Source organism: Chionomys nivalis, chromosome 8 (genome assembly GCF_950005125.1).
Source record: "Chionomys nivalis chromosome 8, mChiNiv1.1, whole genome shotgun sequence".
Taxonomy (NCBI): Eukaryota; Metazoa; Chordata; class Mammalia; order Rodentia; family Cricetidae; genus Chionomys; species Chionomys nivalis.
This window is the reverse complement of record NC_080093.1, coordinates 61,844,108-61,862,050: the sequence shown is the minus strand read 5'-3', so window position 1 is coordinate 61,862,050 and position 17,943 is coordinate 61,844,108. Positions and strand designations below refer to the sequence as shown.

At 45.7% G+C, this 17,943-nt stretch overlaps 1 protein-coding gene across 2 annotated transcripts in view; it reads left to right on the top strand.

Moving 5' to 3' along the window:
- The window catches only part of Dock1 (dedicator of cytokinesis 1), a 497,567-nt gene that overhangs the window by 454,701 nt on the left and 24,923 nt on the right, over positions 1–17,943 (top strand). For both annotated transcript variants that reach the window (XM_057777087.1, XM_057777086.1), the window contains exons 39-46: positions 151–240; positions 970–1,074; positions 5,735–5,876; positions 5,976–6,054; positions 7,909–7,993; positions 11,614–11,700; positions 13,625–13,801; positions 14,697–14,780. In XM_057777087.1, coding sequence (XP_057633070.1) covers positions 151–240; positions 970–1,074; positions 5,735–5,876; positions 5,976–6,054; positions 7,909–7,993; positions 11,614–11,700; positions 13,625–13,801; positions 14,697–14,780 — 849 coding nt within the window. The remainder of the gene's footprint in view (positions 1–150; positions 241–969; positions 1,075–5,734; positions 5,877–5,975; positions 6,055–7,908; positions 7,994–11,613; positions 11,701–13,624; positions 13,802–14,696; positions 14,781–17,943) is intronic.

The following is a 17,943-nucleotide window of genomic DNA, read 5'->3' as shown; positions in this document are numbered from 1 at the left end:
AGAAAACACTTGTCTGCTTCCTGCATGATCCCCGCAATGTCTGTTAATCTAGCGGGTTTCTGGAGGTTTCATTGTGAATAATGATGCCGCTGTTGGGCTGGATGCATGATTCATGCTTGGGTCTCTCTGTTTTATCTCTGTCACTCGCAGATGTGGGAGGAGGCCATCGCCCTGGGCAAGGAACTTGCAGAGCAGTACGAAACGGAGATGTTTGATTATGAACAGCTGAGTGAATTGCTGGTAGGCCTTCACTTTGGTTATGTTTTTTTCCTAGATTTTCTCATTTCAGATCTTCACGTCGGATCCACCGCGGATATTCTCTGGGCTTTGACCCGCTCCCTCTTTGTTATCTTGGGAAATGGTTGTTCTTTATCTGCAGGGTGACTGGAGCCCATGAGCGTTTGCTTTTTATTCTCAAGTAGGCCAGGGTGTTAAAGCGTCCATTGTGATGTATAATGAATGCTAACATCCTAGGTGCAGGGGTCCTGACAGTTCAGAGTCTCTGAGAGTTTCAACTGGTTTAAAGCCTCCACCTTTTCCACAAGAGGAGGCTGACAGGTGGTGGCCAGAACCTTGTCATGCCAGGGCGTCCTATCATCCCAGGGCGGCCTCCTCAGCCGTGCCTTTTGTGTGTGCAGGGGACCACATTTGTGATGGGATGTTTGTCTGTAATTTAGAGCAGAACAGTTCTGTCCTTCAGATGCTCCCACCATCTGACCTGTATCCTTTCAAAACAAGCAAACTAACACTAAAAGTACAGGAAAATCATCCTCTTGGATTATTGAAAATACCCCCAAGTCACAACAAGTGACCAAAGGTTTAGGGTACCTTGCTGGACAGTATGAAAAGTCATGTCAAAACTACCGGATTCTCCCAGGTGCCGGCCTCAGGTCCCCAAGAAGAATCCTGAAGGGTGGATGCGCCAATGCTCTGCTCAGCCCTGAAATGAGTTTTCATCTTTCTTTCCAGAAAAAGCAGGCGCAGTTTTATGAGAACATTGTCAAGGTAATAAGACCCAAGCCGGACTATTTTGCTGTTGGCTACTACGGGCAAGGATTCCCTTCGTTCCTCCGGGTGAGTCTGAGTCTTCTTATTCTGAGCGAATGTCACTCATTCAACAGAGAGACCCCTTTTAGTCTTGGTGTCTCACCCAGCAAAGTCATTTGCTGACTCTAGGGTGCCAGAGAGAGACCAAGAATATTTTCTTTAATTATATGAGAACTCTGGTTGCATATATACTTTTTGTGTGATTTTTTTTTAATTCATGAAAGAATTCTCCTCAGAGATTTATGTGTGTTTAATTGTGTCAAAGTATACATAGCAATCTTGGGAGATGGCTCCTTGGGCAAAGCACTTGCCACAAGTGTGAGTACTTAAATCCAGATCCCCAGAACCTACATACTCAATGGCACTCACCTATAATGCCAGCACTCCTACCAAAAGATAAGAAATGGAGATGGGAGACCCTCTGGAAGCTCATGACTAGTTAGTTTGGTATATTCAGCAGCAAACAACAAAGGGACCCCACCTCAACAAGGTCCAGGGCACTGACCAACACCCAAGGCTCCTCTCACCTTCACATGTACTCTATGGTATGCATGTACATATACACACATGAACATGCCTACACATAAACACACATATAATATAATTTACTGTTTGGGGCATTTTAGTTGTGTATTGCGGTAGCATAAGCACACATGCACAGAAACCATCACCACCATCTTGTTCCAGAATTTCCTCAACTTCCACAGCTAGAACTTAGGGTCTGGAAAGATGGCACAGCAGTTTTGTTCAGTCCCAGAGGCATATATTAATTATAAACTATTTGGCCTATTGCTCTAACTAGCTCTTACAACTTAAATTAACCCATAATTCATGTCTATGTTTAGCCATGTGGCTTGATACCTTTTCTCAGTAAGGAATTCTCATCTTGCTTCCTTTCCGCCTGGCTTATGACTGTGTCTCTGCCTTTCCTCTTCCCAGAATTCTCCTAGTCTGGTCAACCTGCCTATACTTCCTCCCTGGGCTACTGGTCAATCAGAGTTTTATTAAAGCAATGTGAGTGACAAGTCTTTACAGTGTAGAAGAGCATTATCTCACAGCAGTTATGAGTACTTGCTGCCCTTCCAGGAGACCAGATTTAGGTTCTCACACCCAGGTGAGGTGGATCAAAACCACCTGTAACTTCAGCTCGATGGGATCAGCTACCTTCCTCTGGCCTCCATCGTTACCATCTCACACACACACATACACACACACACACACATGCACACACATATACGCACACACAAAATACAAACACACAAAAGACATGTAGTAAAAGTTGCCTAATTTTGCAAAAACTTTATTGTCTTTATGTATGCCCCAACATGTCTGTGGCCCAAGGAAGAGAGAGGCCAACCTTGGACCAGGCACACTCATGCTCATGGAGTGTTAGAGTCTAGGCCCCAGGAACAGAATCCCCCTGCAATATGATGGCCACCAACCATGAATATAGTTACCTATAACTCCAACAGCAAAGTAGCAGCCTGCCCGAATGTGTAACGAATGCCCCCAGGGAGGCGTGCTGCAATCCAGTCTAGAGCACGGGTCCTGCAGACTCCAGGGACCATCCTGGGTCACTTCCACCATCAAAGGACAAAATGTGAAGTAAGAATAAAGAGTTTAACATGCTTGATTAATGCTGAGTTGACTTTCCCGACACACCTGAATGACTCTGCCGGTCTGTAGCAATATATTCATTACGCTTCACAGATCGCCTGGCAGGGGTCAGTCTGACAATGACATTACCCGTTACCAAAAAGTGGGTGGAATGTTTAGCAACTTCACGCTGCTGGGAGAGCAGAGGCTGAGCTATCTCACCGTTCTCTTGGCACTGTTTTTCCCCATAAATCGAGCTTGTTGCTTTTTTGCATTCTTATTAATATTTATAATTCTCGCAAGGAATAAATATCTTTGACTGTATGTATGTTCTCCCCCGCCCTGTTTTCGTGGTTGGAGGGACGACCGCAGAATGCAAAGTAATGGACGTTTCTGGAAAATACTATTAGTGTTTTCATCTATAACTCTAGTGTTTTTCTATTAAAGCCTTTATGTATTTTTATTATTGTGCCTTCTTCGAGGGTAAAGCTTAATAAATGCATCCTACTTTCTGAGTGGCCTGCTTTCTAGTAAATCTGTGCCTTCCTGAGATGTTTGGCTTCCTAGGGCCTCACAGGAGGCCCAGACTCTGTATTTATATTTCTAATTAAGACTACATATTACTTTGCTTTCTGCTTGACATTTTTCTACCAGAAAAAAAATAGGGCATTTGTTTCTTCCATAACGATACATCAAGCCATACCTGAGTACAAAGCGGGGTGGGGGGGGGAATCCAAACTTTAAACTGTTACTTCCTTAGTAATTTGTTAAAGTGCACAGTAAATTGGGATTTGAAAGGGGGATTATTCAGACCTGTTTGGACTGTTATAACAGACAGGGTGACTAACAAAATGCATTGCTCACAGACCTGGAGGCTGGGAAGTCCAGGCTCAAGGGATCAGAAGATTCCCTGTCTGATGAGGCCCTGTAGGATGGGAGAGAAAAAACTTCTGGAGACCTTTGTGGATCCAGTCTCTTCCCAATGCTCATACCTGCTCAGTTACCATTACCTTGGGGACTCTAGTTCAGTGTGTAAAGCGTAGAAGGGAGACGAGGGCATTTGGGCCACAGCAGGAGTAGTTAATTGCATGACCTAGGAGTCTCCCCTTATCTCTGTGAAAACATGTCAGTTAGGTTTTGGTTTACAACTTTAGTCAACACAGGTCTAAGAATGTGTAGCAAAATGCTCTATCTGTCTCTTTCTGTCCCGCTTCCTCTGTCTTCCTCCTTCTCACTGCCAACAACCTATGCCTGTCCACTAATAAGCCAAGGGTGTACTAGCACGACTGGCTGATGCAGAGAAGCTTCTGATTAGACAGAAGCAACCAAGGAGAGGACTAGGCAGGTGGAAGAGGCAGCAGCCTTCAAATGACAGCAGCAGTGTTATGTTCTAACCGCTGACACCTGTTTGTGACTCAGCTGACAACCACACACCTCTGGTCCTTGAAGAGATCTGTTATTTGTCTCAACACTCTTCCTTCCAGATGTGTGTAGAGTGACTGCCTCGAACCTACATAGAGAAGGCCCCCACAGTGTAGCCTCTGTAAGGGGAGTGCCCATCCACCTAAGCCCACGCCAGATTTAACTGGCTTTGGTAACCGCTTCCAGTGAAGTCTAGATTGGAGAATGTTACTTAGAAATGACAAAAATCAGTCCTAAGGGTTGTGTAGACTTTATCATTGTTGAGTAAGGATCATACAGAGCTCCGCCTGCTGGTCAGAAGTCCAGCCTCCAGGTTTCAGGGAGACCAGGAGCTCAGAGTCTTCCCATTTGGTCTGGTTCCTCTTTCCGCCATCTCTGTTGATCACCATATGACACCCAGGAGTCCGGTACCACTCTGAGGACCCCTTGGTCCCCTGCAGAGCTGGATTCTTTGGAGCAGGAGAAAGATGACTTAATGAGCGCTATAGGGGAGAGGCAGCTGCTGCTGGCCACTAGATTCTCATGGAGGCCCTTTGCTGGGCCTGGGAACTCAATTGACAAGCAATTCATATGAGAGAAGCTTAAAAATTAATTAGTTTTACATGTACATGGGTATTCCCACAAGATGATAAGTCCCAAATATATGACCAGAGTTGATGCTTTTTTTTGACAAAGAACAATGACTCAACAAAATAAAAGCAGGACCAACAGCTCTCTTGACAGGATAGCAACTTCTGGGGAGGTTACTGGGGAAGATGGAGAGAGTAGAACACAGAAGCTCGGAGGGTCTGGGTTACTTTATAGCTGGTTATCCAGGTTGACTGTAGTGGAAGATCCCCCCCCCCCATAAGAATCCTTATTGCTTCCTTGGAAATGAAAATCAAGGCTGATAGGTTTGGAGGCACACACCTTTAATTCCAGTGTTTTGGAGGCAGAGGCAGGTGGCTCTCTATGAGTTTGAGGTCAGTCTGTTCGACGTAGTGAGTTCCAGAACAACCAGAGATACATGATAGAGATACCATGGGGGGGGGGGGAGGAGAAGGAGGAGGAGGAGAAAAGAAAGGAGAGGTTAAATGATGCCTAGAATGGTCACAGTTCTGTGGGCGGATTCAGCTTTGAATAATCACTTGTGGGAGGCATTTCTCCTTGTATCATGTGGGTCCCAGGGATCGAGCTTAGGTTCCCAGGCTTGGCTACAAGTGCCTCTCTACCTACTGAGCCATCTTGTTGGCCTCCTCCATAGTTTTTTAATTGGTTGTTATCGCTAAGAACGAAGCTTGTGGGGGAGTGCTCAGCCATATGTATTTGGGTACTCTTTTTTTTTTTTTTTTTTTATTTATTTATTATGTATACAATATTCTGTCTGTATGCCTGAAGACCAGAAGAGGGCGCCAGACCTCTTTGCAGATGGTTGTGAGCCACCATGTGGTTGCTGGGAATTGAACTCAGGACCTTTGGAAGAGCAGGCAATGCTCTTAACCACTGAGCCATCTCTCCAGCCCCTTGGGTACTCTTGATTAGAGAATGCAGCTGCAGGTCATTCTTCAATGCAGACTTCAAAAGGGAAAATCAAAACTATCAAAGACGTTTTGAATACCAGCGCCCTTGTGTGTGAGCTTTTCTTGGTCCTTCACCTGTGGTGTTATTTAACAGAAGTCGTTGTTTCCAGGGCAAAGTGTTCATTTACCGAGGAAAAGAATACGAGCGACGGGAAGATTTTGAAGCTCGGCTACTAACTCAGTTTCCCAATGCGGAGAAAATGAAGACAACATCTCCACCAGGCGATGACATCAAGACTTCTCCTGGGCAGTGTATCCTTTAAGACAGCAGTTGATGTACTGCGCTTTCGGGTGGCAGGGCTTCTGGTTGTCGTGTGTGCTGTCACGTGGTCCTTAACTCTCTGCCCTCAGATATCCAGTGCTTCACAGTGAAGCCCAAGCTAGATTTGCCCCCTAAATTTCACCGGCCAGTGTCTGAACAGATTGTAAGGTAACCATGCTATCTTTATTACCAATAGGAGGTGGCAAGATGCTAATGATGGGTCTCTTGCTTATGGCTCTACCTTTTTACGTGTGAACTTTAACCTTTGAAGAACTCAGATGATTTTTTTCTACCCTCTCCCAAGAACAAGGGAAGGTAATGATTTCTGGTACCCACAAAAGGGAAGGAAAGTAATTAGAGGGGTGCAGAGAGGATTCCTTCCCCAGTGATTAGGAAGACAAAACCTGGAAGAGAAAGGGAGCCTTTGTTCCCCTTAGAGACCACACGTTCAGAGTAGGCTCCCCAACAGTGTACAAACCCCTCCCTGGCCCTACTCTCTGCAGATGTGGGCTCGCTGCCTTTTATGAACAGAGATCACAGTATTTGCTCCCCATGAGATGAAAAGTGAAAACCTCCGGCCCTAGGGTTAGAGGAATGAACCATTGCATTGGTGAAGCGCCTGCCTTGCCAGCATGAAGACCCAGTTCAATACCCCAAACTCACATGTAAAAGAAAACAAACAAACAAACAAAAAAAAAACAGAAAACAAAAACCACCAGGTAGAATGCTTCAGGCTTTAAACTTCCTGTTTGGCCCATAGAGCCTATTCAGCAAAATTTCTGGCTATTGAGAGACCTTGTCTCAAAGATTGGAAGGTGCCCGAAGGACCATTCCCAGGGTTGTCCTCTGACCTCCACATGTACATGTTCACCTCTCCACACGTGTGTACCTCCACGTGTGAAGACACAGACAGGGTCATGCTGTGGTATTTAAAATGCACTTATCCCAGTGGGATGAACTGCACCTGATGAACTGGGTAGCTTTGTAGAGTCAGCCTCCCCAGTGGCTCTTTGATGTGGAGAGTTCTTTATTTGATCTCTGCCCCGCTGGGGGCTGCAGCCTCTTTGATGCCTGCTCTGCCTCTGGTCTGTTTGTTCTGCATCCTGTTGCTCCATGGCCCTTTAGCCTTTCATCCTAGCGGTCATGGAAACAGCAGAACTGCCTGTTTGTAGCGAGTTTGTTCACAGAAATGCAGCATCAGGCAAATAGAGGGTTCACAGTGCCTCTCAGATGGCACTGTGTACATTCACACACACACACACACACACACACACACCCTTCACAAGCACAAGCTCATCTCCTAAGGAAGAGAGACAACAGGTTGTTAATGGCCCTGCATACCATTCTGGAATCTGCTGGATCTCTTTCTCAAAAGTCTGAAACCAGAGTGCATGACACCTTTTTTTTTTTTTTTAAAGATAACATATTTTCAATTTATATAAAGTTAACTCACATTATTCAGCTAGCTGGGACAGAGGCAGGTGGATCTCTGTGACTTCAAGTCCAGCTTGGTCTACATAGCAAAGTACAGGTCAACCAGGACTACATGATGAATTTCCTCTCTCTCTCTCTCTCTCTCTCTCTCTCTCTCTCTCTCTCTCTCTCTCTCTCTCCATACACACACACACACACATCACTAAAATAACACATTACTGATTTTTGCCATAGTGAGCACACCTGTTGAATCCACGGGCCCCTTTTCTCTCCTTCACATCACCTTCCCAAGCCTTTGCCAGGTCCACCTGCCTGCTTTTCTTCCTCAGCATCTCTTCTCTCCTGAGCACTGGCAGAGACAAAGAGGAGGTGAAAGTCTCCAGTTAGCCTTTGTGCTGTTACCATCTCCCTTCAGGGCTAGAAGGAGAGTGGACCAAGGCCATAGCTTTAGGCCAAGGTTGGGGACACTTCCTGAGATGTAGTGCTGCTATATTGTGAGGCCAACCCTGCGACCCTGCAGACCCCCCACCTCCATCTAAAAACAAGCTGCTTGCTGGTTAAAAAATCTTACTTTTTCTCTTTCTACAGTTTTTACAGGGTGAATGAAGTCCAGCGATTTGAATATTCTCGACCCATCCGGAAAGGGGAAAAAAACCCAGACAATGAATTCGCGGTAATTAAAAAACAGCACCATCTACAACATTGTAACAAAACTCAAAACGCCTCACCTGTTCTCCCAGCCACAGAAGGACCTGGAAAGCACATCCCCACCAGGCCACCATGGACAGTGTTAAATGTCTCTGTGCCTCCTATGCAGACATCCTAGGCATTATACTCCAGGCTGCAGAAAGCTAGTAGCACTTCATACAGCCTATTAGTGAGCAAGCAGAGACATCTAATAGTGGACCAACGGCATTAGGGCACTGGGTGTTCCCTTGCAGTGACTCTCAATGCTCAGAATGCCAGAGGTTTATTTGGCCTTGGGTGACAATGGCAGTGAGGTGAAGCCACCACCAGGCCTCCCCGGAGTTTATCACACTACGGCGGGTTTCCACTGACATTCTGGACTGACATCTGTGGGGCCATGCCATGCGTCTCTAACCTGAACCCAGTCATCTCCCTGACTGTCTTCCTGGTCATGACAACCAATCAGGGCTCCAGACCCTGCCTGATACTTCTTCCTTTTTGTAGCCATCACATTGGCCTTGGAAATAGTAACACATATCCATATAGTGTTTTAGAAATTTGCCATGCAGGGGAGATGGCTCAGTTAGTAAAGTGCTTGCCTTACAAGCATGAGGACCTGAGTTCAAATCCCAGAACCCGCATCCAAAAGGTTTATAATCCCAACATTGGGGTGACGGCATAAGGTAGGTCCCTGGAGCTCACTGGTCAGCCACTCTAACTTACTAGGTAAGCCCCGGGTCTCAATAAGGGATCCACAAAACAAGGTGACCAGTACCCAGAGGAACCTAGCCAAGGTTGACCTCTGTTCTCTACCTATTCACATTCTCTCTCTCTCTCTCTCTCTCTCTCTCTCCCTCTCTCTCTCTCTCTGAAACTGAACAAGTAAACCATTAAAAGGCATCAGACAAGTTTGACCCGTTAATACCTTTCTTACTGGAACTCCTCCCTGCAGAATCCCTCTTTAGACCCCTAATGCAAGGGAACCTGCGCCCCTGAGTGACAGCAAGAACCAGCCCTACTAAAATGGCTTTCTTTTGTAGTCAGGATGCCTTTGGGGTCCAGGAAGCCAAAGGTGACTATCATTCACACCTAAGTAAAGCGGGTTTTGGAGACTACTTTCAGGACTGCCTTGGGCAGAAGGACATTGACCCTCCCTCTGCAGGAATCCTCGGGACAAAACCTGAGTTTCCTTCACAGCTCCTGGCAGTTACCTTAGTGGTATCCCCTCCAGCCCCCAGGCCAGTATCCTTGTGTGTTGACAGGAGCTTGGAGTAAGGTGACTCCTTATTTTAAGATGAAGGTTGGGCTCCTCAGCCAGTGCTAACATCCCAACCCTGTAGTGCCTGGTCCTCACAGTGTGACTAGGGTCAGCACCTAGACACAGACAACCTGGATATCCATCTGTGCGAACGATGAGTTCACAGCTTTCTGAGTATTTCTTTCACGATCACAAATCATGTTCTTTCTACAGTGTCTGGGACCCAGGGATTTATTGACTTCCCCGCCACCCCGTACCCACTCCCCTTCTTGCAGTATGTATATTCTTACACTGTAAGGAATAGACACATGGACGCCAAGCAGACTGCTGAAGAGCGCTCAGCGAGCTGGCAGCAGAGCTAAGAATAATCGAGACACCTGACATTTTGAGCTGTGCTAAGCCTCAGAGCTTGTGCTGTTTCTAGATGGCCCCAAAATCCCCCGATGGCCCCATTTGGGTCCTCATGCATAGATGAAGCATTCAGAAGCCCCAGGATTTAGCCCTTCACAGCCTGACAGAGGTTCAGGCTTCCAGAAAAGAGCAGAGTGTTTTATAGTAGTGAGAAGTCTGATCCTGGCCCCTTCTACAGGCTTCTAACTCCAAGGACAAATGCTAGAAAAACTGCCCTTTGAGGCCAAGAGCTGTGCTCAGCATCTCTAAGCCTGACAGAGGATGAAGCCTTCAGGAACAAGGGCTATCGAGGAGACAACCAAGGGAGGATCCAAGTTAGGAACTGACCTTGAAGCTGAAGATAAGCCCAGGGTCTTTACAAGGATATTGACGTGGAGAAAGTTGACAGGCTCTGAAAGTCTACCCTTTCTCTAGCAAGTCCCTAAGAACACAGGCAGAGGAGCATGGCCTGGGAGACAGATCTGCCTGTGACCCTGAAGCTCCTGTTGTCCCCTTGCTTTCCTCTGGAATGTCAGAGATTATAAAGGACAGGCCAGCATTCTGTTATTGTCGCTCCATTGTTAGTCCCAAGAAGGTGACAGTCTGGAAAGTTATAGTTTGCCCCTCTACTAAAGCTGTCAATCAACCATTAAAGAGGCACAGAATTAGGCTCTTTGCTTTGAAAACATTTCTTGCAATGTGTGAGGTGTAGCTTTACGAAGAATATATTTTAGAAGATGATTCTATTTGAAATATGCCTAGGGCTGGATGGTAGAATGCTTGCCTAGAACATACAAAAATCTAGGTTTGATCCTTAGCGTGGCAGAAAATGAGTGGGTATTGTGGTGCACACATGTAATCTGAGCAGTTAGGATCAGAAGTGTGAGTTCATCCTGAAAGACCTACCAAGTTAGGGCCAGCACGGAATATGTGAGACCCTGTTTCAAAAAACTAAACAAAATTTACATGTGAAAAGTCATAGCAATGGAAGAGAAGCCTTGAACAAAGGATGCGACAATGTGTCGCTCCTCATCAGTACTTGTGGGTCATGGCACCCTTTTTTGCGCACTGTGTTCCTATAGAATATAAACCATGTCACCCTTCTATTTCTGCACTATGTTCCTATAGAATATAAACATAATAATTACATTGTTTATAGTAATGATTTTATTAAAACACAAGAGGGTAGGTGGAAGTTTCGGTCCTACAAACTGCTCCCAAGTAACTACTCAGAAGTGTTAATTATAAATGCTCAGCCCATAGCTCAGGCTTGTTACTAGCTAACTCTTACATTTTACATTAACCCATATTTCTTGTCTACCCTTTGCCATGTGACTCATGGCATGTTACCTCATTTTATATACATCCTGCTTCCTCTGCATTTTCTGGCGTCTCCTCTGACTCTGACCTTTTTTACCCCAGCATCCTTAGTTTGGTTGTCCCATCTATACTTTCTGGATAGCTACTGGCTATTCAGCTTTTTATTAAACCAATTTGAGTGACAAATTTTTACAGTGCACAAAAGGATTATTCCACAGCAGTCAAGAGGTCAATTTTAGGAAACTTTGTCTTTGATGCATTTGTGCCTTTGAATTCCTTTTGAACCCTGGGAAAGGCTAACATAAACTTCATGTGGATGCCTTTCCCAAGCACACTTATTTCAGAGGGAACTCCTATCATTCTGAGGTATTTATATCACCCCTCCTCACCCACTACAATTCCATGCCAAACAGCAGAGAAACAAGTTTGATAGGCTTGAAACATGGTGCTTTGATGATGAGTTGTGGTTGTCAAATAGAACAAGGCTCCTGGGGTTCACACACACCTGTCCAATGTGATCACAGCCCTTTTCCTGCTAGAAGACCCACATGCTGGGCTCACACAGAAACCCAACAGAACAGAGTCCCCTCCTGCTGGCACCCCCATCCTGACATGTATTGTGTGGGCTCTTTTTACAGAATATGTGGATCGAGAGAACCATCTACACTACAGCCTATAAGCTGCCAGGAATTTTAAGGTGGTTTGAAGTCAAATCTGTCTTCATGGTAAGGAGACTCCTGAGAAGTACCTGCCCTCCTCTTTTGTTGTGTTTGACAGACCCTCCATGTCCCCAAGGGCCTTGTGCTCACTGTGGCCTGTTCCATGCTCCGTACCCTTCAGTGCCTGTCACCACCCTGCACGTACTTCAGAGCATCAATATCTCTCATCGCCTCCTGCATCTTATTCCCAAAGCTGCGTGGCCACCCCCAGGGCTATCTGACAAGAATCCATTCCTTCTCACACATTAGTAATGTCAGCCGTAGCTGCATTGCTTTGACAGGTCTTCTAACTAAATAGAAGCGTAAAGTACATTCCCACTGATGTAAACACCCTACAAAACATCTTCCTGGTAGTTTTGTTGCCATTTAAATGACAAATAATGAACAGAATTTACTCATTTCATATGAGAATATATTCCTCCTTGGGCGTATTTTTACAGACACAACAATTTCCATTTTATAAGCCAAACTTTGCCTTGCTATGGCACAGGGTTATTTTTGTTGTTTGGTTTTATTTATGAATGGGTATTTTACCTGTATATATGTCCTGTGTATGCCATGTGTGTCCAATGCCTGCTGATGCCTAAAGAGAGGGTGTTGAATCCCGTGTGATTGGAGTTTCAGGTAGTTGTGAGCCACCATGTGGATGTTCAGAATCAAACCCAGGTCCTCTGGAATAGCCGCTAGTTGTCGTAACCACTAAGTCATCTCCTGCACTAGGGGACAGTTTTATTTACATGGAACTTGTATTTATGGGTAGCTTCATAGGGTGGCTTCGTTAGCAGAGCTATGCCATGGGGTTTATTGCCAAGACTGAACTATTAGGCTTATGACAATTGTCCATATAAAATGATCCAATAAAAGCATAAGGATGTAGAAGGCTTCTGCTGTGTGCACAAAGTCTTGGGTTCTATCCCCCGCACCACATAATTGGGTGTGGCAGGCACGCCTATAATCCCAGCACACAGGAGGATTGGAAGTGCCAGTGTTATTTTCAACTGTGCATTGAATTTGAAGCCTGTCTCGGTGACATACAATATTCTGTCTCAAAAAAAAAAAAAAAAAAAAAAACAAAGGCAGACAAACAAACAAGAAAAAACTAATTACAATACGCTTTTGTTCATGTATCTTCACGGGGCTGGATCCCACTTCAGGAGATGGCTCCTGCCATTCAATTAACAGTGAGTTCTTGAAACACCTGGTGATTTGGCTTAAGGACTTGACTAATCTTGCCAAGTTGGCTCTTCCCTTCTGTATGTCCACCCCTCTTTTTTTTTGCTCATGCCAATGAGAGCTCGGGGCCCTTCCATGAATTTGTATTTCCCTGCGTCACCAGTTCTCCCCACACCACAAGAGCCGAGATGGAGACCTCCCCACCCTTACTCAGAACCCTCAGGACCCTTTGCCTGCCCCTTCTGGGGACATGATCACTTCCCACTCTGAGACCTTCATTCTCCATCCCAAAGCCACCAAGGTAGACAGAAGGCAGAGGCCATTTAGGGCAGCTAGGCTGAGATCTGGTGAGAAACCCAATTAAAGTCCTCCAGATCTGCACAAGACATGTTAATGCATGAATAGAATTTATTCGTATATTCAGGACATATATACAGGTAAAATCCCACTCATAAATAAAACCAAACAACAAAATAACACTGTCCCATAGCAAGGCAAAGTTTGACTTATAAAATGGGAATCATCGTGTCTGTAAAAATATGTCCAAGGAGGAATATAGTCTCACGTGAAATGAATAAATTCTATTCATTCATAAAATATTCTATTCATTTCAGAGTGAATTTTCATAACTCCAAATACCTGTGTTTTCACAGAAACCAGGTGTTAGACAAAAAATGTACAGGAGGCCAGGGAGGTCGCCTCACTTGGGCACACTGCCATAGCTGGAATGATGCCCACCATGTTCTCTTCCTTGTAGGTAGAGATCAGTCCACTGGAGAATGCCATCGAGACGATGCAGCTGACCAATGACAAGATCAGCAGCATGGTCCAGCAGCACCTGGATGACCCTGGCCTGCCCATCAATCCCCTGTCTATGCTCCTGAATGGCATTGTGGATCCTGCTGTCATGGGCGGTTTTGCCAACTATGAGAAGGCACGTGACATACCTGGGATGGGCTGAGCATTTCAAGACTCTATCCCTGGGACCCCAAAACTATCCTGAAGAGTCACCCTCACTTTCCAGAACTCTTGGGGCCATTAAGGACATAAAGATCCCATTCTGGAGATAAGCAAGAGTCCAGATATTTACCCTAAAGAGATGGCACAGGAGGAGCTCAGTGGACTTCTGACTTTCAACAATAGTTCAGAGAGAATGGCAGAAACCAAAGAACATGGGATACAGGCTAAATCAGGTCTGCCCTCCATAGCCCACTGCCCATTTTTGCAAATACTGGGTTACATGCATTTATTTCCCTTGCCTCTGACAGTTTCCCTGACACAGCAATGACATATTTGAGACACTAAAGATGCCTATGGGGTCCACAAGACCAAAATTATTTTTCTGCTGGGCCTACACAAAAGAAACTTGTTGACACAGACTTAGACAGTGAAATCCAAGACCAAAAGGATCTCCTAGTGAACTGGTCATGGTCACAGAAGAAAAGTTAGTACCCTCCCACCAATGTCTGTGTCCTCCAGACAAATAATTATCCATCTGGACTCAATAGAAGAGAAGAATAACAGCTATCAGGGTGAACTTCCAAACTTTGGTACAGCTGAAAGAGCCGTAGCCACTGCTACTCAATAGGACCAAGCAATCTAGATCTGCTGTGGCCTTTCTGGACTCCTGCTGCCTCTGTGCTGCCTGTATTGTGTTTGACCTTGGGTCCTGGAGAGGGTCCAACCCTAGGTGTGCAAGGAGTGCCATGGGAAGGCTGTGGGACTAGGTTATGCATGGATCACTTCCCAAGGCTCCTATGTGCAATGCTGTGCTAGGCAATCACATGTAAACAGCTATCACATGTGACCAGGTCTCCCTGTCTCCGCAGGCTTTCTTCACAGACCGATACCTGCAGGAGCATCCTGAGGCTCATGGGCAGATCGAGAAGCTCAAGGACCTGATAGCCTGGCAGGTTGGTATGACTAGGAAAGGAAGGTGGTGACCTGGGCCCCTTTGCATATATTCCTACCAGCCTGGCATCCTCTGGGTTAACACATTCGCTATGAAAAAGTCACCTAAACACCCCCAAACTTCTGTGTCACTAATGAACAAGATCTGCTAGGAAACCTATGTGTGACTGGGATTAATAGAAGGATATCAGATATCAAGGTGGACTCAGCAGCAGAAGCTCTTGCCTTGGCCACCGTGGTCTGGGGGTGGTGGGGGAGGTGGAGGAGAGAGAGAGAGAGAGAGAGAGAGAGAGAGAGAGAGAGAGAGAGAGAGAGAGAGAGAGAGAGATTATAGAGTAGCTGCAGCCTGCCCACTGCTTCCACTATGAAGAGGCAGCTCAGAAGGATGAATATCTTTGTGGTTTTGAGTGTTCTGTTGCTTCCATTCTTGCTTCTAGGCTGACCCCTTCTGGGCTGTCCACTTCAAGAGTAGGGTGCTCCAGAGGGACCCTTGTATTTCTCTGGTGTCTGTGCCTCCTGGAGCCCCTGGGTTGGGTATTCTACACGTACTCCATCTGTTTGCTCTGCCATTGGAGCAACTTGCTACAAATCTCCTCACATTGGCAGGAAGGACATGATGGGTAGGGTATATGATCCTCATCACGTGCAGCCCCACTAGCCAGACTGCAGAAGGTAGGAGTGGGCCAGCCTGTGCTGGAGTTAGGGATATACACAAACTGCAGACATGGAGAGCTAGCCAGCTTCTGCTAGAATTAGATAGGTAACCAGGCCACATGCATGGCTAAGCCTGGCCCTAGTCTCTTGAGTGGGCCTAAGGACTCAGCACAGAGCTGCCCCTCCTAGGAGACCTTTCTGGCATTCTATACTGACTCCTAAAAGAGTCTCATCCTTGTGACATTTCTGTTACCATCACAGAGACCACTTAGGGTGTGGGTCTGAGTTGTAGTTTGCAACCAAGATAGAAGTCTTCAAAACTTGCTTTCAGATATGTAAGATGACTGGATTTTCACAGTTCTAAGTACCACACACACACACACACACACACACCCCAGGTGTAATTGTGCTCCCCAGTCCCTTCTTCCCTCAACTTCTGGCATCTGCCCTTCCACTTTCTGTCTGTGTGAACCTGGTGTCTTAAGACACTCTTGTCAGTAGAACTGAGTATGCTTGGTTCTTTGGTGTGTCTTATTTCACTCCACATGACTTCAAGTTTCATCCATGTTGTAGCTTATGTTAGAATATCTTTGTAAGGCTAAATAATTATTCTGCTGTGTAGATATGCCACGGTTTACCCGTTCCTCTGTCGGTGAGCATTTGCATTGTGTCACCTTGGGACTGGTGTGACTAATGACACAATGAACATGGGTGCACAAACACCTGTCGTCTCCCTGCTTTCTGGTCTCTGCATATCCTGGAGGCTAGATTTTCTGTAGCTCATACAATCTAGGTCTGAGGTTTTCACCAGTTACCAAACTTATCTGCAGTGGCTGAGTCATCCTATACAACAAACAGCTAGAATACAAGTTTCTGCATCTTTACTAAGACTTGTTATTATTTGGGTTTTCTTTTTTATATCGTGGACATTTTCATGTTTGCAGCCCTATGCATTTTTAAGGGAATTACATGAGAAAAAGATGTTTTGATCCTTTTTTTCATATGTCTCTTGAGGTCTGATTGCCCTTGGAATTGTTTTTGTGACATGATAAGGTCCCTCTGAATACCAAGGGAGGAACACTATTGGTCAATAGTGGTTTCTTCACTCAGAATGTAAGTCACGTCCATAGAAGCCCCATGACTTTATTTTAAAAAGAAAAAGTGGGAAAGAGTTTAAATTTTGGATGATTCCATTTGAGGCCCTAGAAACCAAGGGGGCACAGAACTCAAAATACCCCCAGAATGCCATAACACAAAAACTAGTTTGGTCTGTAGAAGTTCTATTGATTTTTTCCCCCTGTAAGCTTTTACAGCAAATTGGATTTTATGAGTTTCAAGTCATACAGAGGAAAATAATTTGTTCCCCAGAGAGAGACTTTATGCCCACATCATGTCATCGCCCCTAATAACTATATTAAAAGATGAATTTTAAAGCAGCTCATGGTAAAGTTGAAAGAATCTGTTTTCTAGCGACTTCATTAAATGAAAGAGCAAAGGGAAAAATACATATTCAGAACATTACCTGCGATTTTGCTCTCATTTGCAAGAGTTTTGATATCTTCGTATCAGTAATTGAGTTGTATGTTCATTAAAAAACGAGAGCTTTACAGTTAGCCTTGTTCTCCTTTTGCTCATTAGTTTATTCAGTTTGAGTTTTCCCCGAAATTCTGTCTAGGCAGAAGCAGTATTTCTCCTAGGAGGAGTCCCAGGGCTTGTTGGCAGTGTTACCTCACAGGTGTACGGCCGTAGACAAACATGCCTCCATGGCCTACAGTACTGGTAAGATTACTGGTCAACCTCAGGTGCTCCTCAGCTCTGCTTCATGATTCTGAAGACGAGGACAGTGATGACCTGGCCCTCACCCTAACCCTGGTCAACCTCAGGCTGCTCCTCAGCTCTGCTTCATGATTCTGAAGACGAGGACAGTGATGACCTGGCCTCGCCAGCTGAAAGACTGGGCATGATGCAGGCTGCCCCTGCAGACTTTGCAGTGGTTCCTCAGTCAGGAACTGCTCCCTCAAAGGCTCGCCTCTCACTTTCCTCTGACACACCTGCAGAGTGTCCAAAGACGAGGCCACGCCTTCTCCTAGTGAGTGACTACACAGCATACTTATTTTCTTTGAAACGTGCAAAGATGAGAGAGTAAAGCTCACTCATCGTTCCCAGCTGACAATAGGCACCGCCCTTTCTGCAGGGGCCAGCGCCCTCAGCGCGGTGAACAAAGCTGTTCCCTGCTGCTGGCAGGACTTGGACCTCGTCAGGGCACACGTAACACGGTACTTGAGGAGAGCACTATTGAGAAAGGGTCGAAGGTTTCACTTTGAACTCTGGAGGTGTGACTGGGAAAGCCCCCCCCCCACACACACACACACACCTCTTCCAGAGTCTGAGGCTCTATAGAAATAGCAGATTCCAGGGGCACCCATAACGACTCAAACTGTGGGGCATAGTTTCTGGGTCTAATGGCAATTGTGTGGAGTTAGGAATCTGCATGCCAGAGATAATTTGAAC